We start from the raw sequence: 27,688 nt of genomic DNA on the forward strand, positions 1-27,688 counted from the left end.
GGCCGCGGGAGGAGAGCTCGGGCGCGGGGGGCGGCGGGGAGAGGGCGCCGCCCGCCGGAGCCTCCCCCGGGCCGGGCCGGGCCGGGGGAGGGGCCGGGGAGGGCCGGTCCAGCCTCGTCCGCCGGGGGCGGCCCCGGGCGCGGTGCCCGGGGGAGGGGCGGCCCTGCCCCGCGCTGACGTGCCCGGGGGGGGGGGGGGGGCTCGGCCGCGGCGGCCCGGGAGATGCGGCCGCTCCGCACTCGGCTGGGCTGTCAGCGGCGCCGGGGCCATGCCGCCCGCCCGGGCCGTGCCGCCCGCCGCCGCGCTGGCCGCGCTGCTGGCCGCCGCCCTGGCTTGGCCGCGGGCGGGAGGGAGCCGAATCCTGAGCGGTGAGAGCCCCGCTGCCCACTGCCCCGCTGCCCGCTGCCCGCTGCCCGCTGCCCCGCTGCCCGCTGCCCCGCTGCCCCGCTGCCCGCTGCCCCGCTGCCTCGCTGCCCGCTGCCCCGCTGCCCCGCTGCCCGCTGCCCCGCTGCCCCGCTGCCCGCTGCCCCGCTGCCCGCTGCCCCGCTGCCCGCTGCCCGCTGCCCCGCTGCCCGCTGCCCGCTGCCCCGCTGCCCGCTGCCCCGCTGCCTCGCTGCCCGCTGCCCCGCTGCCCCGCTGCCCGCTGCCCGCTGCCCCGCTGCCCGCTGCCCCGCTGCCCCGCTTCTTCCCGTCCGGCCCGAGCGGCCCGTCCTCCGCGCCGGGACGGGGCGGGCTCCCCGGGCCTCCGAGGCTCCCTTAGCCGCTTGGGCCCGGGGCCGCCCCCAGCTGCCGGGAGGGTGCGGGTGCGGGTGCGGGTGGGGGCGGGCCGGGGCCTGCGGGCTCTGGGGCTGCCCCCCGCCTGGCCGCGGACCCGCAGGGGGCACAGCGCCGGGCAGCCGGGGGCCGGGGGGCACAAGCCACTCTGCGGCCCCCCGCGGGCAGCCGCCTCCTCCCCTAGCACCGACCTCAGGCAGGACTCGACGCGCGTGTTCGCGGTCCCGGGCTCCGCTGCTGGGGGGGGGGGGGCTTTCGCCTCGCGGCCAGGGTTCCTGTCTTGGGGGGGGGGGGGGTAGGGCAGCTGCTGAAACCAGATTTGTGGGAGCCCCTTAGAAGGGAGAAGAGGCTCAAGTCAGGAAGCGGGAGGAGGAGCCTTTGTTTCCTGAACCCCCTCCGGTCAAAGAAAACCGGGGGCGCAACGCTGAACTTCTGCGGATAATTCACAAAAAGACACCTGAAGCGGATGACAGCCAGATCCTGGGGCACCGGCTCGGCTTCTGGGCTGGCGGGGCCTGTGCTCGTGGTCCTTTCCCCGGGCCACCTGTACACTTTTGGGAGATGCCGGAATTCAAACTCCCAGCCCATAAGCAAGCCTGCTCCAAGGGGTGTTATTACCCAGCCCTTGGCCAGACACAGCCGGGGTGGATAGCTCATTCCTTGGCAACATCCCATTCCTTGACGCAGCATGATGTGTAAAAAAAACAAAAACCCTGGACTCCAGTCAGAAGAACTGAATTCCAGTCTCATCTTTGCTCTGCTTAACACTCCTGAGCTTGTCTTCTCACCTGTCAAAATGAGTGTTATGCTAGATAGCTTAATTGTATTATTTATCCTCTATGGCATCTCCACCAAGTATCCTCAGTTTCCTCTCCAGTAAAAGGAAGGCTTGGACTAGATTAGGTCTTAACTTTTTACACCATGTGACCCCTTTTGGAAGGGGCCCCTTCTCAGGAGGATGCTTTGTTTGTACTTAGGGTTAGCTACTGTCACAGCAGATAGTGGCCTGGACCCCAAATGCTGCTCTAGGTATTTTCAGCTGTGTGAACTTTCTTTTTTTTTTAATTTGTTAACATTTTATTTATTTTCCAATTATATACAATAGTAGAATCTACCTATCATTTTTCGTAAGGTTTTGGATTTTACAATTTCTCCCCCCCCACCCTCCCCCCCCAAGGCTGTCTGATAGTCTTTATATGCTATACATTGATGTAAATTGAATGTGTTATAAGAGTAAACATAAACCCCCCCCAAGAAGATGAGAAACCTCTAGAATAGAGAGAGAGAAAAAAAATGTACTTCAGTCTGTTTTCAGATTCCAATGGCTCTGTCTGTGGGTTGAATTGCTTTCTTTATCATAAGTCCCTGTGTGAGATTTCTAACAAGTCACCTAGTGTCCTCTGCCTCAAGTCTCATCAACTGTAAAATGAAGATGATAGCACCAATCTGTTGTTAGTAGGATCGAAAAAGATAATATTTGTAAAATGTTTTGCAAACTTTAAAGTATTATATAATTGCTAGTTATTATAACAGAAGGCAATATTAAAAGTTATTTATGAAGTTGTAATTTTTCACCAACTTCATGAACTCCCTGAAATCTATTCTCTGATACAGGCTAAGAATCCTTAGCCTCTATGTTCCATTCCAATCCTTGATCTGATATGAAACTAAGATCAGCTTCATGGTTTAGGGTCTGTGGTGAGAAGTTGGAGAAGACAGGCCAGGTAGGGAGGAAAACTGTGAGATGCCAGATTACCTGTAGATTTCATTTTTCAGTTCTAAGAAGATATATCTAACCTTAGTACAGATAAAGTAAGCAATTTGTCCATTCTGGTTTTCTGGTAGGATGGGTTAATCTAATTTAGACAGTGCTGAAGCAGGTTAGGGCAGCCAAATCAGTGAATTACAGATTTCCTACAAATGGAAAGAACCAGATTGTGGAAGAAAATTTCTTGTCTTTGCTCAGTGGCTACAATTTATACCTACACCCCAAGCCTTACTCATATTTCATAGGCTTGATTTTTTCTTTCTTTTTTGTTTTTGGGGTAAAAAAAATCAGATATTTCTGTAATCCATGATGAGGCAGCTTTTCAAACATAATGATGCTTCAGTAAGGCAGCAATGGAACTGAGAGCTAGAAAAGGTACTGGATTTAGAGTCAAATGGTCTGTCAGTTTCCCCATCTGTAAAATGAGATTGATTGTATTGGATGGCCTCCAAGGTCTTTTTCAATGATAAATCAATGATCATATTATTCTTTGATAAAGATTTGTGCAGAAGTAATGTGACAGTGTCCTCAGCAGAAGAATATCATTTAATTTTTTACAATTTTTATCATTATCTTTTTAACATTACCTTCATTGCCAATTACATCCCTTCTTAACTAGAAAGTCATCCTTTGTAAAAAAGAAGAAAAAGAAGAAGAAGAAAGGAGGAGGAAGAGGAAGAGGAGGAGAAGGAGGAGAAAGAAGAAAGAGCAAGAGGGGGGAAGGGGAGAAGCAGTTCAGAAAACTAACCTAATACTTCAGCCAGTTCTGACAGTATGTGCAGTCCCCCATCTCTGCAAAGAGTGCATTTTCTCATCTCTACTTCTGCGACAAGTTTGGTCATTATATTTCATAATATCCAATCATAAAATCGTGAGATCAGATATTTAGAGCTTGAAGAGATCTTGGAGGTATTCAATCCAACCCTCTCATTTTACAGATGAGAAAACTGAGACCCAAAAAGGTTAAATGACTTTTCCAGGATCACATGGCTGTTAAAAGTTCAAGACAGAGGTAGCTAGGTGGTGTGATAGAAAAAGCACCTACCCTGGAGTCAGGAGGACCTGAGTTAAAGTCCAACCTCAGACACTTAATAATTACCTGGCTGTGTGGCCTTGGGCAAATCACTCAACCCTACTGAATTGCAAAAAGCCCCCCAAGAAAGTCCAAGGCAGAACCTGAATCAACTATTTATCTACTATTGTTGCTGCCTTCTCAGATTTTTTTTGCTTCCATTGCATTACTATAATTTATATATATATATATATATATATATATTATGTATATACATTATATATATGTTCAATCACTAAACTAGTCAACAAGCATTTATTAAGCCCATATAGGTCTTTCTAAGACCTATAATTCTTCATATTCTTCCTCTAGGCTCTTCATATTCATTCTTTCTTATTGTACAGTAATATTCCACTACATTCATGTATCATAGTTTAGCCATTTCCTAGTTGATGGGCATCTACTTGCTTTCCAATTCTTTACTACCACAAATAGTGCTGACATGAATATTTTAATACATATGGGACCTTTCTGTCTTTGACCTCCTTTGGGTCTGGCACCCACTACCTAGTTTATCTTTTTTTTAATTTTATTTATTTAAGGCTATGGGATTAAATGACTTGCCCAAAGTCACACAACTTAGATAATTATTAAGTGTCTGAGGCCACATTTGAACTCAGGTCCTCCTGACTCCAGGGCTGGTGCTCTATCCACTGTGCCACCTAGCTGCCCCTTCCCACTACCTCTTTTAGAGAGATGGTCTTCATCTCTGGATATAGTTGGAGTGTGTGGGGGGGTGCAGAACATAATCTCTCTGGATCAAACTAAGCCTGGTTCTGTTAGTCCATATCAAGAGATGAACCTTGGGTAGCACTCTTCCCCAAGAAAGAAGACTCTGATAATAATAGATTATCAGTGAAAAGTATTTATTGACCACTTAATTAGGTGCAAACCCCTGTGCTAAGTGCAAAAAGGGAACAGGGAACTCTAAATTAAATGAATGAAATGATTCTTACTTACTGTTTAATGATGACAATAAGAACATATAAAAATGCAAGGTCTACCTATACATGAATCTCCAATCTTGCTCTGCAAAATGAGGGATATTGTATTTGACTTCTCAGCGAGCCTCCCGACTCAAGAAATCATTAAACAGATTCATTAATTTTGATTGTCAGCCTCTCTTGAGACTCCACAGTGCCACTGAAGAGAAAATTGCCTCCCTTTGGGTGAGACTGGGACTCTCCTCTGTGTCTGTGTCTAGGAATAGCCATTCTGCTTTTCAGGAATCTCTTAATGGAATGAAGTCATGTTTCAGAAACCAGAGGTAGGGTCCTTACATAATGGAAGCAGGGGACTTTCACTCACTGCATCCTCAGCCTGGATGTCTAAGCTCAGTATATGAGTCAGCAGTGTGATGTGGTTGCCAAAAAAAGCTAATATGATCAGTTCAATCCAACTCAGAAAGCAATAAGAATAGTGTTTCCTTACCACAGGCTCCATAAACATTGGGAAGATAGGAATGAAGAGTACTGTAGAGCCTGAGTACCCTGAAGCCCTTTACTGGCTAGTTGGAAGATAAAATGTGCACACAAGTAACAAGGACAAAAGTGGAATGTAACATGTGCACCAATAGAGAATTGTCAAAGAGATGGCAATGAGAAGCACAAATACCCAGAGAGGGAAGATCAGAGTTCTCTACTCTGCCCTTGTCAGAGTGCATCCCAGGGATTCTACCCCATACCATGTTAGAAGGGACCCAAGAGTTTGGCCCAGAAGAACTCAACCAGGACAGTGGGGGAGAGGGGAGGCCTGAAAACTATGTGAGATGAGAATTGACCAAAGGAACAAATATTTAGCTAGAAGAAAAGAAGACAGGGAGAGTCCATCACTGTGTTTATTCATGATTTGGAGGGCTATCCTACAGAACAGCAATTTGATTTCTGTCTAGTTCCAAAAGACAAAACTAGGATCAATAGGTAAACTGTACAAGAAGGAAGATTCCAGTTCAGAATAAAAAAAAACTGTAACAATTGGAGATGTTTCAAGAATAGGCTGTTTCAAAGAGTCCTGAGATTCCCATCTATGAAGGTCTTTTAAGTAAAAGTTGGATAAATATATATATATATATACCTTCCTTCTGTTGATTAGCTCCAGTTTAACTTGCACATGTCTTACTCATTTAGGAAAAGGCACCATCTTTTTCTTTTTGCTTTTTTTTTTTTGCTTTTTTGCTAAAAACTGAAATAATAATAATAACAGCAGTTATAGAGTGATTTAAAGTTAACTACATTATCTTATTTGAACTTCAAAACAATCTTATGAAGTAAACAGTTCATGTGATATTATTCTCATTTGCAGATGAGAAAACTGAGGCTCAAAGAGATTAACTAACTTGCCTATGGCTGCACAGCTAGTGTCTAAGGAAGCATTTGAATCTGGGTCTTGACCAACTTCAAGTCTAGCACTCTAGGAGGAAGCTAGGTGGTACAGTGGGTAGAGCACTGTGCCTGGAATCAGGAAGCCCTAAGCTCAAATTCAGCCTTAGATACTAGCTATGTGACCTTAGATAAGTCACTTAACCTCTTTCTGCCCAGGTCTCCTTGTCTGGAAAAGAGCAATAATAATTGCACCTACCTCCCAGAGTTGTAAAGAATTTCAAATGAGATAATAACTGTAAAGCTCCTGGTTATAAGGTAAGAGCTATATAAATGTAGTTATTATTATTATTATTATTAATCCTTTCCCTCTGTTAATTAGCCCCAGTTTAGCCTGCACATATCTTGCTTGTGGTTACTTGCTTCTATGTTGTCTTCCCCATTAGACCATGAGCTCCTTAAGAAAAGGGACTGTTTTTTGCTCTTCATTTTTGGGTGGTTTGCTGAAAAATGAAATAATAATAATAACAATAATAACAGCATTTATAGAGACAAGTCAAGTCAATTGCCAAGAATTTGTTAAGCAATCCAAGTAATTGAATCAAGTATTTTGCTATGTGTTAGAGATATGAAGTCTCTGCCCTCAGGGAGCTGAAAATCTGTTGAGGTGAGGCAACATGCAGGTAGCGATACACACACATATAGATGTTTCTGAGTCATTTCAGTCGTGCCCAACTCTTCATGATCCCTTTTTAGGTTTTCTTGGCAAAAATACTGGAATGGTTTGCCATTTCCCTTCATACAGATATAGATATTGTTGTTTGTCCTTCATTCTCAAAGAGGACCATGACATCAGGGAGCTGATGCCATGACAAGCGCGGGAATTGGATTTGAGTGAGGAGATGTTGTACTAAGTCAGCAGTCTCACGTTCTCCTCCAAAGCCATCTGGGTCCAGTGGCCAGATATGAATCAGGAAAACTGGAGATGGTCCGGGAATTGAAGATGACCTCAGAGCAAAGGCAGTAACATTAAGAGTGATTGAGAAGAGCTTCTTATAGAATATGTGTCTTGAAGAAAGAAAGAGGGTGGAGATGAGGAGCAAGAGAATTCTAAGAGATTACCAGTGGAAATGTATGGAATCAAAAAATGTAATGTAAAAGGATCAGCAATGACAGGAATCCTTAATTCAGAGAGTAGGTGGGAGGATTGTTAAAGGGTAAGAAAACAAGGATTGTAGGAAAGGGACTAGGTTGTGAAGGGCAGCTAAGTGGCACAGTGAATAGAGTCAGGAAGACCTGAGTTCAAATTTGGCCTCAGCACTTGATACTTACTAGCTGTGGGTGCTTGGGCAAGTCACTTAACCCCATTACTTTGCAAAACAAAAACAAAAACAAAAAAAAAACACTGGAATTTTTACAGGGTCAGGATGGAGAGGTAACAAGATCAGACCCACACTTTAGGAAGATCACTATGACAGTTGAGTAAAGAATAGAGTGTAGAGAGACTTGAAGCTGAGAGGTCAACCAGAAGACTATTACAGTAGCCCAGACATGGAGCAATGAGGGCCAGTCCCTACTATAGCTACATCAAAAGAGAGAACTTAGGGGCAGCTAGGTGGCACAGCAGATAGAGCACTGGCCTTGGAATCAGGAGTACCTGAGTTCAAATCCGGCCTCAGACACATAATAATTACCTAGCTGTGTGGCCTTGGGCAAGCCACTTAACCCCATTGCTATGCAAAAAATAAAAAAAAAACTAAAAAAAGAGAGAGAGAACTTAGATTTATACAAGAGCTGTTGCAAAGAAGAACAGCAACAGATACCTGTAATCAAAGGAGCAATATACAATCCAGAAGTGAACTTGATGGGGAACTTCAGGAAGGGAAAGAAAAAATCCATGGTGGGAAGAGATGGGGAGTGGGAGAAAAAGGGGAGACATTAACTATGAGAAGACTGCCTAGCATTGATACTATCTGTTTTTGAATTAGAGACATCCCTTAGAAACCCTCAGAGCACTCTCCTGTGCACCTACCCAGGCTACTGAAGTCAGCTGTTTCTAAACTTTTCTTCTCAGGTGTATAACCTTGAAATTCTGAATAAATTGACTTCTTCTTTTCCAGGGCAGCCAATCTGTAGGGGAGGGACTGAAAGGCCATGCTACAAAGTTGTTTACTTCCATGATGCTTCCAGAAGGGTCAACTTTGATGAAGCCAGCATGGCCTGCCGAAGGGACGGAGGCCAGTTAGTCAGCATTGAATCTGAAGATGAACAGAGGTTGATAGAAAAATTCATTGAAAACCTCTTGGCTTCTGATGGAGACTTCTGGATTGGACTCCGAAGACGTGAGGAGAAGCAAGGCAACAACAGTACAGCCTGCCCAGATCTGTACACATGGACAGATGGCAGCTCATCAACATTCAGGTAAGAATATGGAACCCAAAGAAGTGAAAAGGAATGAGATGTACCTGAAAGTACTGGAGAAGTTGTCTTGGGATTCATAATGTGTATATATGCATATTATATGTGTGTGTACATATAATATGTATGCATATGGATAATAATAACACCTCCTTCCCAGGGTTGTAAGTTTTAAATGAGACAATAAACAGACCCCTTCCTACCGTCTCAGTTTTCTTACCCCTTCCAACCTTCCCACCTATTCTCTGAACTAGTGATGCTGGCCTCATTGCTGTTCACATTACTTTATGTCTTTTGACTCCATATATTTTCATTAGCAATCTTCCTCCTCCTCTTGGCTTCCTTCTAGTCCCTGCTAAAATCCCATAATTTAGAAGAAGCCTTTCCCAGTCCTTCTTAATATTACTGTCTTCCCTCCGAGATTATTTTACATTTATCTCATATATATGTTATATATACATATATATTTGCATATATGCATATATTTATATATCTATATTAGCGATAGAGAGAGAGAAAGGTAGATAAATATGTAGATAGATAGATAAATATAGATAGATAGATAGATAGATAGATGATAGATGATAGATAGATAGATAGATAGATAGATAGATAGATAGATAAATAATGGCTTCCATATCTCCTGGGAAATTGTGAGAATGAGGCAGTCAAGACAAGATCATTCTGATTTATCTACAAAATTAAGTGGGGAAAATAAGTTCTGATTCCTGTAGTTTCCATAAGATCCTGGGACTGACTTCTGGCCTCAGTGTCAGAACTAGGGTCAGTGGAGTAAAGTCATCATAAATAAATAAATTTTAGTTCAATTTTTTAAAAAATTCTTGTAATAAGTCAAACCGGGTGACTCAGTGGATAGAGCTAAGTGTGGAGTCATAAAGACTCATCTTCTTGAGTTCAAATCTGGTTTTAGACACTTACTAGCTGTGTGACCCTGGGCAAGTCACTTAACCCTTAAGATGAGCTAGAGAAGGAAATGGCAAACTACACTAGTGTCTTTGTAAAGAAAACCCCAGAGTCATGAAGAATCAGACAGGACTGAAAAATATCTGAAGAACAACAAAAATTAAAGGAGTTGCTTTGTTAGGTAGTGAATTCCTTGTCACTGGAAGTAATCAATTATAGCCTGGATGGAAGTAATCAATTATAGCCTGGATGATACTTGAGGAATGCTATCATTGTGACACATAATTCAGTAGCAATTATGTTAAAAGATCTCTAAGGGATTGACTAGGTGCGCAATGGATAGAGCACTAGCTCTGGAGTCAGGAGCATCTGAGTTCAAATCCAGCCTCAGACACTTAATAATTACTTAGCTGTGTGGCCTTGGGCAAACCACTTAACCTTGCAAAAACCTAAAAAAAAAAAATCTCTAAGATTCTCAAATACAATTATACTACCAGATCCCAATGACCCTCAGAACTCTCAGGATGTCTCTGTTTCTCATCTTTGCTAGTATTTTTCTCTTTCCCCATCTTTTTTTTTCTTACATCAAAAACAATGAGAAGGCAGTCAACTTGAAGCTCATCTGCTCCGCCTGAAATAACTGAAATTGCCAAAGACATTTCTGAATAAGATTCTCCCCACCCCAATGCCTTCCATATCAGATATATTAATCTGTTTGTTTTGTGAAATGTTGATTTACCTTGCCTCAGGAAAACAGAATTTTCCCTTGTTCACTGGGTTCTGGGAAGTCCACCCTAGTTTTTCAGATTTAGTGAAATAGGAACTTATTAAACTCTGGTTGAAATGAATTACTTGTCTGTCTTTATTCCTCTGGCTCTGAGGACCAGGATTAAGAATCTGAATTTTATTACATGTCCTCAGGCAAGTCACTTAAACTGCTTTGACCTCTGTAAAGAGAGGGATGGGAACCTGTTTTGCCTTTCAGGTTCCTTCCAACTCTAGAGTTATCATCTTTAGATTTTTTTCTTTGTTTGTTTTTCCAATTTAATGAGCAGAATAGTGAGAGACAGAGGTATATGATGGAGGACAGAGAGCTAGTCTCAGAGTCACAAAGACCAGGGTTTCAAGTCTTACCTCTGATATGCTGACCATGTGACCTGGGGCAAATCACTTAATCTCTCAGGGTTTCCGGCAACCTATTAGTTCCAGAGAAGGTGTCAATCTTCCTTAGTTGGGGAAATGAAATTATAGGTTTGGACAAATTCAATTAGCAGACACATTATTTGATACTAAAATGTGTTATACATCAATAATTATAAAAAAAATTGGGAAAAAATAGAAAAAGAAGATCAATGAAATTGGATAGAGAATCCAAAAAGAGATATCAGTGATTTGTGCTCTAAAAACACTGAAGAATAGAATCATTTTTCAAATTAAAAAACTCTTGATAAAACTTAATAGTATACTGTAAAATTTAAAAAAATTAACAAACAGTTGATCTGGAGACACACTTCACACCATATATCAAAATCAACCTAATCCAAATCAGTGATCTAAAATATTATAAAATGTCATAAAAGTAAAAAAAAAATTATGACTATCTCAACATGTAGAGGTGAAATAACTTCATCAAATCAAACAGAAGAATTAGAAACAAAATTAATGCGTATAACTGTATAAAGACATTGATTTTATACAACAAAAATAGTAAAAGAACTATATGACATAAATAGACATAAAATTATCAATGACATCAAGAATCTATAGGGAACGGGTATTTATTTACTAAACACATTCCCCATCAGGACAAAAATCAGGTTCTTCAGAAAGAGCAAAATAGAAACTATTAATAATCCCCTGAAGAAGCACTTAAACTCCCTAATAATCAGAGACATTCATATCAAGATAATGTTTGTCCTTCAACATCAGGGAGGTGATGCCATGACAAGCAGGTGAATTGAAGGGGGGTGCTGTGCTACGTCACCAGCCTTACTTTCTCCTCCAGAGCCACCTCAGTTTAGCGGCCAAATATAAACCAGAATGATGGAGATGACCCTAGATGTGAGGTAATCAGGGTTGAGTGATTTGCCCAAGGTCACACAGCTAGAAAGTGGCAAGTGTCTGAGGTCAGATTCAAACTCTCATCCTCTTGAATCTAAGGCCAGTGTTTTATCCACTGCATCACCCATATCAAGATAACCATAAGATGTCACCCTCTACCCAGTAGCATGGCAAAAATACCCCCCAAAATAAGGATCAAACCTATTATTTTTGGGACCATGGGGAAAACAGACATTTATATATTGTTGAAAATACTGGACACTGTTGAAAATGTTGGCGAACAATATAGCAATACGCAATAGCATAGTCACAAATAACCACAAATCTGTTCATACTTTTAGATCCATTAGTTCCATTGTTAGGACTTTAGGATGAGAACATCATAAAAAGTAACAAAGAAACTCTCTGTGCAAAAATACTCTTAGCTTCTTCTACAATAGCAAAAAAAAATTGAAAACAACCCACATTCTGGCAATTAGACTATTTTATATAATGTAATTTATAGATTATTATGATACAATAAAATAGTAAATATGAAATATACAGGGAAATTTGAAAAAGCTAAAATGGAGTAAATAAAAGAATGAAGAAAATCATGGCAACCATGGGATACAGAGTTTGAGGAAGGTCTGGAAGGGAAAAAAACATTTTCTTTGCTTCTTATTGTTTAAGTCTTTTGGTTCTATCTTTATAAAAGCTAGGGGCTTGGGAGTAAGATTTTGCCTCTTGTTTAGATTGTCCATTTGATTGCTTATTTTTGTTGACATTTATTAAATTTGCGATTTTAAAAGATCTTTTTAATGAAAAAACCTAATTAGGAAAAAAAACAGGAATTTTTTTGAATTTCCTATTTACTCCCAAAGTAAGTAGCCTTGCAGATGATTTGTGATGATGTCAACCTCTTTGCAAAGAGGTTGTGGCAAATATCCAGTGATTGACTGTGACATATTGAGTCTAAAATCTGTCCATATCATTTATCTCAACTTATCCCTCATCCTATGGTATGGTCTGGAACTGTCTTAATTTCACAGTTCCCTGGAGCTTGATGAGAAAGCACAGGCTGGAGCTTTTGCAGCATCATCTCCTGTGTGTCTTTATAGTTTATCTCCTTTCCTGTAGGAATTGGTATGTGGATGAACCTTCCTGTGGGAGTGAGGTCTGTGTTGTTATGTACCACCAACCATCAGCCCCAGTGGGCATTGGAGGCCCCTACATGTCTCAGTGGAATGATGACAGATGCAACATGAAGAACAATTTCATCTGCAAATATTCTGAGGGTAATGATTCACTACATAAGCCATGAATCAAAGTTTCCAACCTCTCCTCCTATTTCAGAGGCATTGGGTATTAGTGGGGATTTGTATATATTAAGTGGATTCTCAGAATGCTTGTTCCAAATAGCCAAAATTTTCAGCTTTTTGGAATATGTCTGTTGTTTGTCCTTCAGTCTGGAATAAGACCATGACATCATGGAGGTGCACAAATAAAGAGAGAAGGCCCAAGGGGGAACAGCCACCTTTAATTGGGATATATCAATGACAGTTGCAGTATGGAAAGAGTAGAATATTCCTCCTGCCTTGACTTGGAGCAGTATAACATAATTGAAATATTTCTATATACATATAATATGTATTATGATATATTTCATATACATATATACTTTATAAAGTATATGTAATTAATAAAATATAATAGAAAAAGTATTAGTCTAGATGGCTAAAGCTTTGAGTTCTAATCTGAGCTTTGCCCAAGTGTGGAACCTTACTTAGACCCTCATTTGATTTAATTTTCTCTGCTATTAGCTGAGGGTCTTGGAATAGGTCATCTTTAATATTATTTCAGGTGCAAAGTTGTAGTTTATGAGGATTGTATAGAAATAACTGAATTATTCCTCTCCCAAGTCTCCATGTCTAGGAAAAATGTTAGATTCAGAAGAGACTACCAGAGACAGACAGTCACGGAGACAAAGAGACAGACAAAAGAAAGAGACTGAGATAAAGTAGTTAAACATCTCAGTTGAAGGGTGTTCTTCTTTCCTACCAACTCACTTTTTCCCCCTTTTTGGGAGATCTTTAGCCTAAAAATGATGAACTTTAGGGGTGGCTAGGTGGTGTAGTGGATAAAGCACTGGCCCTGGAGTCAAGAGTACCTGGGTTCAAATCCAGTCTCAGACGCTTAATATTTACCTAGCTGTGTGGCCTTGGACAAGCCACTTAACCCTGTTTGCCTTGTAAAAACCTAAAAAAAAAAAAAAAGATGAACTTTAAAAACCCTCTTATTCTTTGTGAGCATCATGATGTAGTGAAATCTGGAGCTAAAGTCTAGAAGCCTGGGTTCCTGGCATTTCTTCCATATGTGAATCTGGGCCAATTACTTAATTCTACATCAGTTTCATTCTTTGTAAATTAAAGCTCATACTATGGTTACTACCACCCTCAGAGAGGCATCCTGAGGAAAATATTCAGTCACCCTTAAAGTGCTGCAATAGCGTGAGTTGTTTAGCATTGTTGTTGTTGTTGCTGCTGCTGCTGCTATCTGAACTGCCCTGGCTAATCTGACCACTCCCATCTTCAAAGAAAAGTTGGTGTGTTGCAGAGTTTGGCATTTAATGGGGTCCATCTCCCACTGAGATATATGTCAGCTCCATATATGTCTATGTGTGTTCATGTCTGTTGAGATAGTAATTAATATTCTGGTTTTATGGTCTAGCCAAGGGTACACTGAATCCCTAAATTCAGTATTTATTATTATTATTATTTAAAAATATATCAGATCATACGATTTAAAGCTGAAAAGGACTATCAGTATAAATCCTTTATATGTTGGGAAACTGAGACTCAGAAAAATTAGGTGATTTGACCAAAGTCACACCAGCAATCTGGTGCTGTGGACAGAATGAACAGGTCACAAAGAGCTGAATTCAAGTCTTATCTCAGACACTTCCTAGCCATGTGACTCTAGGTAAGTGACTTAAACGTCTCATTTACCTCATCTTTAAAATGAGAGGGTTATATTTAATAGGCATTAAGGTTTCTTCTAACTCCATGTTCCTATGATAGCAGAACTGGGACTCTTTCTGCTATTCCGCAAGTTATGAGCAGCAGGAAGTTCTTTTGTTTTACTCTAATTGATTTCACCCATACAACATGGAAAGTGAAACTTGCTCTGCTTTACTTTCTTCAGAGAAACCAATACTGGCAGCTACTTCTGGGATATGGAGTCATTTACCTGAAGGTGAGTTAGCAATTTCATATTTAAGATCTGGGTTATTGGTAGTTAGCATTTATATAAACCCTCAAGGTTTGCAGAACACTTCTACAAATATGACTTCCTATGATTTTTTACAACAACGCCATGAAGAAAGGGACGGCCAAATGGGGGTAAGTGACTTACCCAGGGTGGCACAGCAAGTAAGCATCCAGGACATCCAGGACAGGATTTGAACACAGGTCTATCTATCTACTGTGCTGTATTTTCCTATAGAGCTACAAGTCTTCTTTTATAGGATTCAAAACCAGTTATTCCTTGTACCAGACCAACTTAAAGGAAATATGAGTGCTATAAATATTTTCACTCTGAAAAAAAAATCTATGTCACCTTTTTGGGGGGCGGGGTATTAGAATCCTCTCCATACTAGTTGTGTGATCCTGAAAAAATCAATTCATTGGTTCTGTTTCTTCATCAGTCAAATGAAGCAGTTAGTCTAGATCAGAGGTGTGAATCACGTGACTCACAACTATGAGGCCCAACTAGATTAAAATGGAACTGGGAAAGTTCAACAAAATAAGTAAAAAATACAATAGAACATAAATATCATGTTTGAAAACCAAGGCAATATATAGCCCAAAGGCATCCTTATATATAGTTTAGAAACCCGTGTTTCTATATGAATTGAAATAGATGATCTCCAAGGTCCCTTCCTGCTGTAAATCTATGATCCAAAGTCAAGCAAACATTAACATATCTCTTTATAGTGTTTTTGAATGCTTTAAAAAATACTAAAGAAAAATTGTTGAAAATATAATTTGTGTTGTCAGAACTTTATTCATAAATTTTTTGCAATGCTCCCTTTAATCAAACAAGATAGGAATGCCAACTCCATACCCTTGAAATGATCCCTAGGCAACACATAGGCCTCCTCGCTTGTCACAATTAGTTGCCCCATTTGTCCAACACTTACCCACTGTCTGGTGCATAGCAGGTAAATACTTACTGACTCATTGAGTTTCAAACCTGACTTTGAAAACTCACAAATTCAGGAACAGTTCATAAAAGCCTCAGCATCCTGTATCATCTGGAATGGCAAATTTAACCTCCTACTTTCCTAAACCATTTTCTTAAAATGCAAGTGTAGAGTTGCACCTGCTTCTTTGTTTTGCCTTTCTTTAGCACTGAGTATACTGCCCTGCCAGGAATCAATAAAAATGTGTATGATCAATATGGAAAAGGACACTGATTTTGGAGTCAGACTTGGCTTGGACACATCCCATATTGTGTGATCTTGGACTAGTCCCTTCACTTTTCTAGGTTCTGGGCCAGGGCTCCTTTCCAGGTCCCTCATCTATTAAATGAAATTGTTGGACAAGGCAATCACTTCCAGGTTTTGTCCATTTTTAATCTGATGATATTATGATTGATCGCTGCCATTTTTCATGCTCTTAATTCTATATGTCTACTAGGTGATAAAAGAGAACCAGTCACTCCAACGCCTCCAGAAAGATTCCTGAAAGAAGAGGTGAATGGAACAATGAAAAAAACCAAAGGTACACAAAGGACTTTCCTGGGAAAAAGCTAATGCCAGACTTCCCTCTAGTCATAGATCAGTTGTTGCTGCATTTACCAATTTTCTTTCTCCATAGCTCAAAAATAGATAGTAGTTTTCTCAAGTCACAAAGTAGCTTAGGACTTAGAAGTTTATTCATGCAGAGATGTTCTAAGAAAAATCAGAAAGTTTGGACTGAAGAGGAGAAACCAAGACAGTAAATGTATATTTTGGGGATATGTACACATATAGATGTAGAGAAGTGAGAATTAAAGGACCCAAGAATGAGGACTTCTTGGTACCTGTTTCTTTATCAATCAAATTAAACAGTTGATCTAGACTGGAGCAAATGACCTCCCAAGTGAGGCCCAACCAGATTAAATGTAACTGAGAAATATTTGACAAAATAAGTAAAATACAATAAAACATAAATGTTATATTTTAAAGAAGTGGAGAAGACCCTGTCCCAGCTTGCTAGGGAACAACTAGTAGTCTTGGCAACCTCAAAATTGGCACTGATCATGCTTCACCTCTTAAATGGACTGCTACAATAATTTCATATTTGGTCTCCCTGCTTCTAGGCTCTCTCTGTCTTCTCTGTCAGCTTCCTCAACTCTTAGGACTTCCATCTTTTTGACAACTTAGGAGAGTAGTTACACCTTAATTTAAGCCATTCCACCAAGTGGAATCCCCTTGCTGACCACAACTTGATGTTCTCCCACTTCTCCCTTAGTTTCATTTCTCCTGTTCCATCATCAGGACTTGATCACAACCCACTCTTCCTTGCCAAGGTGGACCACTTGGTCCCCAGTCTGCTTTTGTCTCTTTCTTCCATACATTTTTGCCAATTCCTGGGGGTCAGTTGTCTCTCATTTCCATCCTTGAGGTCTTTCTTTTCCCTTAAGAACCAGTTCCATTTCCTTTACAAAACCCTACCTGATTCCCCCCCTCTCCAACTTTTTATCCTTGACTTCAGGAAGCTTTAACTTTAATTTCATAGCTTTTATCCCTCTACCCTTGTCAATCCTTCTACCACACTATAATTCCACACATGTTTATTAACTAGCTATTATCAATCAACAAATATTTATTAAGTCCTTATTATATACCAAGGTATTTTCTAAGTGTGAGGGATCCTCTCAAGGAATCCATGTTCTAAGGTAAAAGGCATATGACAAGTAGACCCTGTGATATAATAAATATAATAATGAAAGAGTATACTGGTGAAAGATAACATCCCAGGTAATTTAAGGAGAGGCAGGGAGAGAAAGACACAGACTCAGACAAAAAGAGAAAGAGATCAAAAGAGGGTATATTAACAACTGGGAAAAAGCAGGGGAGGTTTCACGGAGGAGATGCCCTTTGAACTGACATATACAGAACGATTTTAGTTCTGAGATGTAGAAAGTGGGGGTGCACTCCAAGCACATGGATGACCTGTTCACAAAAGCAGAAGATTAAACACTAAGTTTGGAAAACAGGAGTCTATACTGTCTGGCATATAAATAATATGAAAGTAATATGAAATAAGACTGGAAAGATACTTTGGAATATCTAACTGAGAAGTTTGTATTTTATCCCAGAATCAATAAGTAACCAGTGAAGATTTTTAAGCTAGGCATGAACAGAATAGGGCTTTAGAAAGATAATTTTGGTAGCTGTGAAGAGGATAGACAAACAGCCAGATGGCATAATGAGTAGAGTGCCAACCCTGATGTCAGAAGGATCTGAGTTCAAACTCAGCCTCTTACTAGCTATGTGACCTTGGGCAACTCACTTAACCCTGTTTGCATCACACCCAGGGCCATCTCCAGTCTTCCTGATTTATATCTGGTTCCTGGATCCAGATGGCTCTGGAGGAGAAAGGGAGACTGGTGACTTACCACACTTGCGCCTCACTCAAATTCTAGTCATGTCCTTGTCAATGGCATCACCTCCATGATGTCATGGTCTTCTTCAATAGCAATAAATGATTTTGTAAGTCACTTAACTGTACAGTATCCCCAGGTAATTCCCTCCAAATATGAAAAGTATAATATAATATAATTTATAATTATAATCTCAAAGATTATGATGATAACAAGTGCTGGTTTTCATTATTGGTCACCAGAGTTTCCTCTTTGAAAATTCCCTTTACCAATGAAATGACAAATCTAGTCCACAAACTAAGCAAACAAAGACTTGGCAACTAATTAGCTATAAGGAATGGAGGGAGAAGAGATAATGAGGTTCAAAGACTACAAATGCAGATGACTAGGACAATGGTGATACCCTTAATAGGGATACAGATATTTGGAAGAGAGATGTTATCTTTCACCAGTACACTCTTTCATTATTATATTTATATCACAGGGTCTACTTGTCATGTGCCTTTTACCTTATATCATGGGTTCCTTGATGTTAAAATATTAAAGGAATAATCTATTCCATTTTAGGTATATTGGGATTGAGACACTCAGATGGAAATTTTGAGCAGACACTTAAAAGTACAGGATTAGAGTTCAGGAGAGAAATTAGGACTGGATCTGAGTAGCAATGGACAAAATGTTTATAGACAAGAAGGAAGAGGACCTAGGACAGAAAGAATCACTCCATAATCATTGCCCTCCCCGCCCCAACACCAAGCTCTTTGTTTTAGAAATATTAGAAGATAGAACAATTTAGTTTACGTATCACTGGTTCTCTTCTTTGATAATAATGACTCCAGCCCTTCTTGTTTTCTAAAGTCTGAACATTCCTTACAGATGACTCCCATCTGTGGTCTTATGATTGTCAGCTGAACAAGCGTCTCCTGCCCTCAAAGGGACGATGAGGGGAGACAAAGATGGGTCCTCTGCTCCCCAGAAACTTGTTTATTGTGAAACTAACAAAACAGAAGACAGGAAGTCTGTCGTTTCGAACAGGCACATTGCAGACCGGGCAGTCAGGAGAGGCAGCTAACAGTCTGGATTAATACAGTCCAGGTTCAGAAAGGTCTGAATTTTAACAAGATGAAAATTATCAGGGGTAATTGGGGCAGCAAAAAGGAATAGGCGGGCTACGAGGCAGTGCAATGGATGGAGCACTAACCTTAGAATCAGGAGGAGGACCTGAGTTCAAATCCAGCTTCAGACCCTGCTGTGGTGACCTTGGGCAAGTCACTTAATCCCAAATGCTCCCACACACAAAAAAGAAATAGGCAGATAGATGTTCCCACACTTAGAACATCTGAGCTTACTTTTTGCTCCTGGAACATATTAACCATAGACCTTAAGCAAGTGATTTTGCTACTCACTTTCCCAGACAATTTTCTAAAATTATAATGTCTGTCTGCATTAAGAGATCAAGTTTATTAACCAGGACCCCCCCCCCCCCCAGACCAATGGTATCCTAGATATGGCTGAAAAGAAAATATAGTTTTCTTCTTTCTAAGGTTGTTATTACTCAGTTGCCTCTGACTTTTTGTGATCCCATTTGGGATTTTTTTGGCAAAGATGCTGGAGTGATTTACCATTTCGTTCTCTGGCTTATTTGACAGATGAGGATACTGAGGCACACAGAGTAAAGTGACTTGCTCAAGGTCACACAGGTAGTAAGTGTCAGAGGCCAGATTTGAACTCAGAAAGATGGATCTTCCTGACGCCAAGTCCTTCAGGCCCTGTGGTCACCTAGTGCCTTTTTTTCTAAGATTAAATATTCTCAATTTCTTCAAGCTGTCTTTATATAACAAGTAGTGTCAAACTTAAATAGAAATGGGGGCCATTAACCCATATATAAGAATCCCTGTCAGCACATTCTGATTTTTAGCTTTAAAATGTAATATTTTCTATTGTATTTTATCTTCTATCTTTATTGTATTTTTTATTTATTTTGTTAAATATTTCCCAATTACATTTTAATCTGGTTCAGGACCTTTGTTTGACACCCCTGCTCTAGACCACTCACCATGCTGGTTGCCTTCCTTTGGGTAAGTCTTTCCTCCCATCAAGCCTGAATTAATTTCTCTGCTCCTGATTGTACCCCTGGGGCCAAGCCGAATAATTCTATTCCGTCCTGCAAACACAACAGCCCCTGAATACCTGAAGACAACTCTCATGTACATCCTTCAGTGCTACAGTTTAGGAAGGACGCTGATAAGCTGGGAAAGTTTTTCCAGAAAAAAAACCCACCAGAATAATCAAGTAGATAAGCTGCTGTTCAGTTCACTGTATGACACTGAAGCTACAGGGAAAAGTAAAAACATTTCCTACCCTCAAGAAACTCACATTCTAATATGGGAGAAATAATATATAAACAGCTATGCACAGACAAAACATATGAAAGGTAAATTAGAATTAACCTCAGGGAGAAGGTACTGGAAGTGGGGGTTGGAAGAGAAGGGAACAGTAAAGATCTAGGATTTCAATTGAATTGTGAAGGATTCTGGGGAAGCCAGGAAGCAGAGACAAAGAGGGAGAATTTTCATTTTGGGGATGGGGAACATGGATTTAAAAAGCACTGGGCTGAGAGAAGGAATGAGATGTGTAAAGAGAAGCAAGTACAACTAAAAAGCCTGGAGCATAGAGTATATGGACCCTGGGAGGAGTAGGATTAGAAAGGTAAGAAAGGTGAGGTGGTAAAGGATTTTATAGCCAAACAAAAGTTTTTTTTTTATTTGATCCTGGAAGCAAAAGGGAATCACTAGAGTTTATTGAGAAGGGGAGGGGAGTAATATGATCAGACATGCTTTAGGAAGATCACTTTGGTAGCTGAAAAAAGGATGGACTAGTCTAGGGAGAGATTTGAGACATACCAGCTAGAAAGCTATGCAGTAGTCTAGGTATGAGGTGATAAGGACCTTCATTAGAGTATTGTTATCTCTATGATGTATTAGGATAGATGTTACAGAGATTAAAATGACAGAATTTGGCAACAGATTGGATCTGGGGGTGAGTGAGATTGAGAATTAGAAAATGACATTGAGGTTGCAAGACTAAGGAAATGGGAGGATAGTGTTAATAGATAAATAGACGAATGAATGATAAATAAATAATGTTTGGGAGAAAAGCAATGAGTTTATTTTGGGTTTTTTCTGAATTTTAAGATTCTTCCAGAAATGACATTCATCAGATAGTTGGAGATGAAAACTGTAAATCAAGAAAGAGGTTAGAGCTTTATAAACATCCAAAATCATCTACATATAGTTAATAATTGACTCGATAAATACTAATGAGTTCATCTAGTAATATAGTCTAGGGGAAGAAGAGAAGGTGGGCAAGGTTAGACCTTTGGAAAACATCTATGGTTTGCTGGTGTGGCCTGGATGAAACTCCAGTAAATTAGATTGTGGGGGCAGCTGGGTGTCACAGTGGATAGAACCCTAACTCTGGGATCAGGAGGACCTGAGTTCAAATCCAGCCTCAGACTCTTAGTAGTTGTGTGACCCTGGGTAAGGCACTGACTACCTCCCCAAAATAAATAAATTAGATTGAGAAGGAATGATCAAGCAGGTAAGAAAAGAACTAAGTGAAAGCAGTTTCAATGAAACCCACAGAGAAAAGAGCATCCAGGAAAAAGAGTGATCAGCAACATGAAAGGTTACAGAGAGAAGGTAATGAAGAATAAATGTGGAGAAAATGCAAATAAGAAATCACTGGAACCTTAGAAAGAGCAGTTCTGGTTGAACAATGTGGTTGGAAGCACACATGCGCACACCCCTCTAAAGGACATCTATAGAATGAAAGCTATTGGGGGACTGGATCATGAGGGAGGTTTCTGCGGAAGAGAAAGAAAGGAGTTCATTTGCAGTCCATAGGGAACAGCTGGTAGACAGGGAAAGATTAAGATTAGTGAGAGAGTAGAGATGATAGTGGGGCAATCAACTGGAGAAGACCGGATAGGAGAGAGCTCCTGTTGAATGGCCTTAATTTCTCTGCAAATTATGAGGCAAGGTTCTTAGATGAGTTTGGTGGGGTTGAAGCAATATGGGAGGTCATAAGGGGGATGAAAAGAACTGAAGCAGTCACTAAAGAGTGAATTGAAGTGAAGCCTGTGTGAAGAAGAGAGAACTTCAGGTATTTGAAAGAATGTCATATGAAAGTCAAATGGGTGAGTTATTATGTTGACCCCAGAGGGCAGGATGAGGAGGAATAAATGAAAATTTCAAAGAGGCTAATTTAGACTTGATGGAAAGAAAAGCTTCCTAATAACTATATGTATGAAATGTATGTATGTATGCATGGTCTAACTGTATATACTATATAATGTATGTGTGTGCTGTATACATGTATATGTGTGTATACATATACATGTACACAAATATACATACACATGGAATTGGCTCCCTCTGGAGGTTGTGGACCTCCCCCGTATTGGAAGTCTTCAGGTTGGATGATCATTTGTCGTGGACAATTTAGGATTCTTTTTCAGATGTGGTTTTACTCCTAAGGTCACTTCCAAGCCTGAAATTTTGTAAAAGACCTTTTTTCCCTTAAAAAACATATGAAATTTACAGTCAGTGCTAATATGTATTTCTCTCTTCAGGAGCTGATTTGAATCTTGCCTATATCCTTATTCCCAGCATTCCCCTCTTCCTTCTTCTAGTGGTCACCACAGTCATATGCTGGTTCTGGATCTGTGGAAGGAGGCAAGTAAAATCATCACACTTAATGAAAATATGTGTACTTACTATAAAAATCTCCCCTTCCCCTACTTTGAAGTTAAAAAGTATCACTGTTTAATAAAAAGCTAAGGGAGCATCATTTCAAAATATGCCTTTCCAAATTTGAAAACAAATCCCTAAGTGCACTTTAAGAGACCATGTGAGCTAATTCTCATTAACTGGTGTCATGAGAGTTCTTTTTTTCCCCTCCTTTGTATTAAGTTTTGTCTCTTTAGTGGTATGATAGGTTCTTTAAAAGCAATTACTGTGTGTTTGTGTGTGTGTGTGTGTGTGTGTGTGTGTACTTCTTTGTTATTCTCATAGTGCCTTGTACAATTCTTGATACATAATAATCGGCAAATAGATAATCAATATAAATTGGATAGTGGCTACATACTAACTTGGGTTCAAATCCTGATTCTGCTACTTATTTCCTGCATGATAATTGGACTAGACTAGATAATTTCTAAGGTTTCCTACAAGTCTCTATCTGTGATCCTAAAATCTACAAGTATATCCATAGTATACTAGTTTATGTCTCCTTGGCTGAAATGTAAGCTCTTTACAGGAATCATGTTTTATATTTCTCCCTGTAGAATCATCATAAAAATCTAGAACTAAGACACTAAATTCAAATAGAAGCACTGAAATCCTTTGGAGTGGATTCTTTTTTAATTGGGTATACAAGAGTCACAAAATAGCTAACCTGATCTGTGGGGAATATTTTAATGATTATATTTTGATTACCCTAATGACTATATTAGTGTAGTACAATTTTTCCAAGAATCCACTCAGTTACTGGAAAGAAGGTTATGTATTTCATATGGCAGAGGGAAAGTGGAGACAAGTTAGGGGATTTACTTTTTTTAGCTTCTAACAAGATTGGTTTAAAATGACTTCGTAAAATTCTAGTGGAAGTCTTTACTTTAAAAGTCAATAAAAGCAACTGAAATCAGAACTTTAATTCCAAAAAATAGAGTTCAATATCAAAAATTTCAATTGCATTTTCAAATTAATTGTTCCACTATGATTTCTTGTGGTTCCTTCTATTCACCACTCTATCAGGACTCAGGCCTTTTGTATCTTGTATAAATGTTGCCTGCTAATGAATAAATAATATAAATAAATATTTAGTAAAGGTTTGTTGTGGGCAAAGCACCATACTAAGTGCTAGAGATACAAATAGAAGAGGAAGACTATTCCTGTTCTCAGGGAGCTTACATACTAACAAAGTTTCATATATGTATATGTGCATGTATATATATAAAGATAAATATATACATATATATAGAGTTTCAAATATATATGTATATATATACATATATATGAGATAGGAGAAGTCCAGTCATTAAAACTAGGGTACAGTAGCAAAGCAGCAGGTAAAATATCTTCTGTAGTATCATTTCTGATACTGAATCATTTAACAGTGCCAATAATTTTGGTGTTTAGAATTTTGTTTTCTGAGTTTTCAGTAGCTGTGGCTGCATCAGAGATCAAATCACCAGCACCAGCAGAGACAGTTACCAGGTTGCATCTTTAGAGGGCCAGTGAGGCTCCTGGACACAGGATCCTGGGCTGAGAGAAAGTGATAGTTGAGGTAGTCATAGTGGTTTTACTTGGCTGGCATATATAGGATCTGTCCCTTCTCTGGAATTGAGAATATGATACACTATAGTTGGCAGGATTTTGCAGCAACTACCTCTCCATAATTCCCAACCTCTCCCCTTCACCCAAGTTTTTTCATATAATTGAAATCTTGGGTTAATCCACAAAATCACAATTTCCTTCAAATATGCATCCATGACAACCCTATTAGACAGGCTATGGACAATGCTATCACCATCCAGGGGAAGTAAAACAAAATGTCTCTTATGTATTTCTTTCCTAACTCATGGATTTCTTTCTTTTTCCTCAATCCTAATTCTTCATAATGAAAATGACTAATCTGCAAACATTTTTTAATGCAATCATTTTAACTTGACTGTTTGCCACTGAGGGGAGGGTGGAAGAAAATTATGTAACTTTAAAATATGCAAATGCATATGGGTGACTGTTGAAAAAATTTTCCTAACATATAACTGGAAAAATAAAATATCAATTAAAAAAATCTAAAAAAATGCTGTCATACTACCCCCCTGTCCAATTGTGGCCTTTTGTAGAAAGAACGTAGAAGCATCTCCTCTTGGACCAGAAATAATAAACTGGTTTATTTTATTTACAGGAAACGAGAGCAGACAGAGAGCACAAAGGAGCCAAGCATTTGGCCACCTCCCCACAGAAGGAATAGTCCTGACCTGGAAGTTTATAATGTCATAAGAAAGCAAAGTGAAGCCGATTTAGCCGAGCCCAGGCCAGACCTGAAGAACATTTCATTCCGGGCAGCATCTGGAGGAGCCCCTCCCAATGACTTGTCTTGTGACTATGATAATATAGTGGTGAATGCCTCCGAGAGTGGCTTTGTGACTCTAGCGAGCATGGAAAGTGGGTTTGTGGCCAACGACATCTATGAACTTTCTCCTGAGAGGATGGGGAAGAACAAGGAGTCTGGCTGGGTGGAAAATGAAATTTATGGTTATTAGATAAGATAGGAAAGTCTGAACTGACAACAAAGTAGAAAAGAAGGAGAGAGAAAAAATGTTCTACTTTGTTTAAACCTGGCAGGACTGGAGTATGGTTGATAGCTGAACATGGGGTCTCATCAAGATGAGGACTCCCTCCAGCCCTGGAGATTTCATCTTAGCTGTGCTTGCCCATCCTGTGAAAACGTTGCTCATTTCCTCACTCAAATCTGCCATAGGAGGTCCACCCAACTTGGCAGGGAACTTTCTTGGTTTTGTAAGGATAGGAGTGAAGCATGCAAACTGTGCATCAATTACATAGTTCTTCCTATGTGACCGGCCTATTTTTTTTCCTAGTCATATATTTTTCTGACAACATCTTTTGCACTGCTTCTCTTGCACAATTGTTTACTTGTCCTATGTTGCAGCCTGCTCGTGCATACGCCATGAACTTCTCCACTACCCTTTTGAGCGATCTGAAATTTCAACTTTTTGGAGACTATAGTATTGCATATTACAGCTGTCCAATACCTCCAGGAGAATGTAATGTTAAAGAGTTGGGTCTTTGTTTCAGGGAAAAGCTCAGGGTCATTATAAGAATAGTACAATTATCCAAAGGCATTCCAGCCCAGTCACCTCCCCTTTTGGGTCCTGCTTATTTTCTAGTTACAGTGTCTGTCCTTCTGTGAGACTATCCATCCAACAGCTTAATCACAATTTAGTCAAAAAGGCTTTTATTTATCTACTAGGTTTTTCCTAGTATGGGTGGTTAAGTGAAAGACTTAACATTATCAGCAAATGGCACCCATAAATACAAGCATCTGGAAAACCTTCCATCTAAAAAGAATTCCTTTTTTTATTTGTACCAAACATAGTGGTGACAAATATCTTTGGCAAGCATAAACCTCTTGGTTCATGCTCGGTTTGAACAAAGTTATTCCTGTTATTACAAATTTCAAGGATCTTATATGAATTTGACAAATGCATGGCGCCTGGCATGAGAAAATTCAGTTCAGATTCAGAAACAATGAAGAGATTTCTTCCTGGATGTCCGTATTTATTAGCTCCTCTGCCCCCAGTATCCCCTACCAGGCTAGGTTCCACCTCATCTTAATCAGAGAACAACAATGGTGGTGATAGACAGCGAAAGCTGGGGAATTTCTTTCTGGGTTCTATTTTTGTAGCCCTGGACTATGGCACAAAAATTAATTGCACGTATACAATCACGAAAAATACCTTAGCTTGCTGTCTTTTTTTATGTTTCCCAGGGCAATGTGGGAGTATCAGAACCTGATTGTATGAAAGAATATACTCTTATCTGTATGTCCCACAGAACAAGAATGAAATAAAAGGGAAAAGATAGTAAATTGGTCATTTTCTCTCTCTAGCTTTTAAACCTCAACCTTTGGCCTCAAAGTTTTTCTTTCTTCTTACTGTATTTGAAATATTCCAATATACTAGAAACAAAGAGAAGTTTAATCCATGATTTCAAGACCTTTCAGTTTTTCCTTACAGCCCTGTTCTTCCTTTTCTAATGTGACAAATTATTAAGAGATTAGGAACTTTTAAACTGGAACTTTTGACATCATTCTTGGTCTATTACTAATCATCTTCAATTCATAAATTTTAAAAGTATTATTAAGTTGCCCTGAAACCTGCAGCTAGGTGGTGCAATGGATAGAGTACTGGACAGAGTCAGAAAGACCTGAGGTCAAAGATAGCTTCAAATAAAGTCACTGTGTGATCTTGGACAAGTTCTCAACTCTGTGACAATTCCCTTACCTATAAAATAATAAATAAAACAATAACCCATTTCACAGGGTTATTGTAAGGATCAAGTGAGAAAGTATTTGTAAAGCTCTTTGCAAATCTTAAAGCTCCACACAAATGTTAGCCAGCTACTATTAAAACTGGGGTTTAGCTTTAAAAGGCTTCATATAGGGCTATAGAAATATAGAGAAATAGGTAAGTGTTTCAATAAATGACTTCAATAACCTGTATTAAAGAATTAAGTCAACAAGATCTAATACCTCTCTCTTTAATCCTCTTTGAAATTATGGCAAAAATCAAAGTTGATTCCTACAGCCTCTTAACATTATAGCCCTATTCCTGACACATTCAGCTTACTAAATCTGATGACTCCTATTTCTCTTTCTGATAGGTTTGCATATTTTTAGCCTTGCCCCATTTTATAGATTTACAATTTCCTTTACCTCTTCAGAGGAATTACCATTAATTAATTCCAATTGAGGACCATCCTCTCTAATCTACTTTACTCAGTTTAAATTTGGATTCTATTTTCCAAATCACTTTCAGTCTTCTTTGTCTATTTTGTTATTGGAAATTTATGAGTCTATTCACTCTTCCTTCATTTAAATCATAGAGTCATAGAATTTTAGAGTTAGTGGTCATTA

General features: G+C 39.7%; 1 protein-coding gene across 1 annotated transcript; it reads left to right on the plus strand.

Annotated features, from left to right (window-relative positions):
• Positions 1–268: 268 nt before the first annotated feature.
• Positions 269–27,688, plus strand: LAYN (layilin). The gene is made up of 7 exons (XM_074216650.1): positions 269–368; positions 8,053–8,353; positions 12,455–12,612; positions 14,519–14,569; positions 16,015–16,098; positions 22,599–22,701; positions 24,938–27,688. Exons 1-7 carry the CDS (start codon positions 269–271, stop codon positions 25,293–25,295), a joined length of 1,155 nt encoding a protein of 384 aa, XP_074072751.1. The 3' UTR covers positions 25,296–27,688.

This window comes from Macrotis lagotis, chromosome 1 (genome assembly GCF_037893015.1).
Source record: "Macrotis lagotis isolate mMagLag1 chromosome 1, bilby.v1.9.chrom.fasta, whole genome shotgun sequence".
NCBI lineage: Eukaryota > Metazoa > Chordata > Mammalia > Peramelemorphia > Peramelidae > Macrotis > Macrotis lagotis.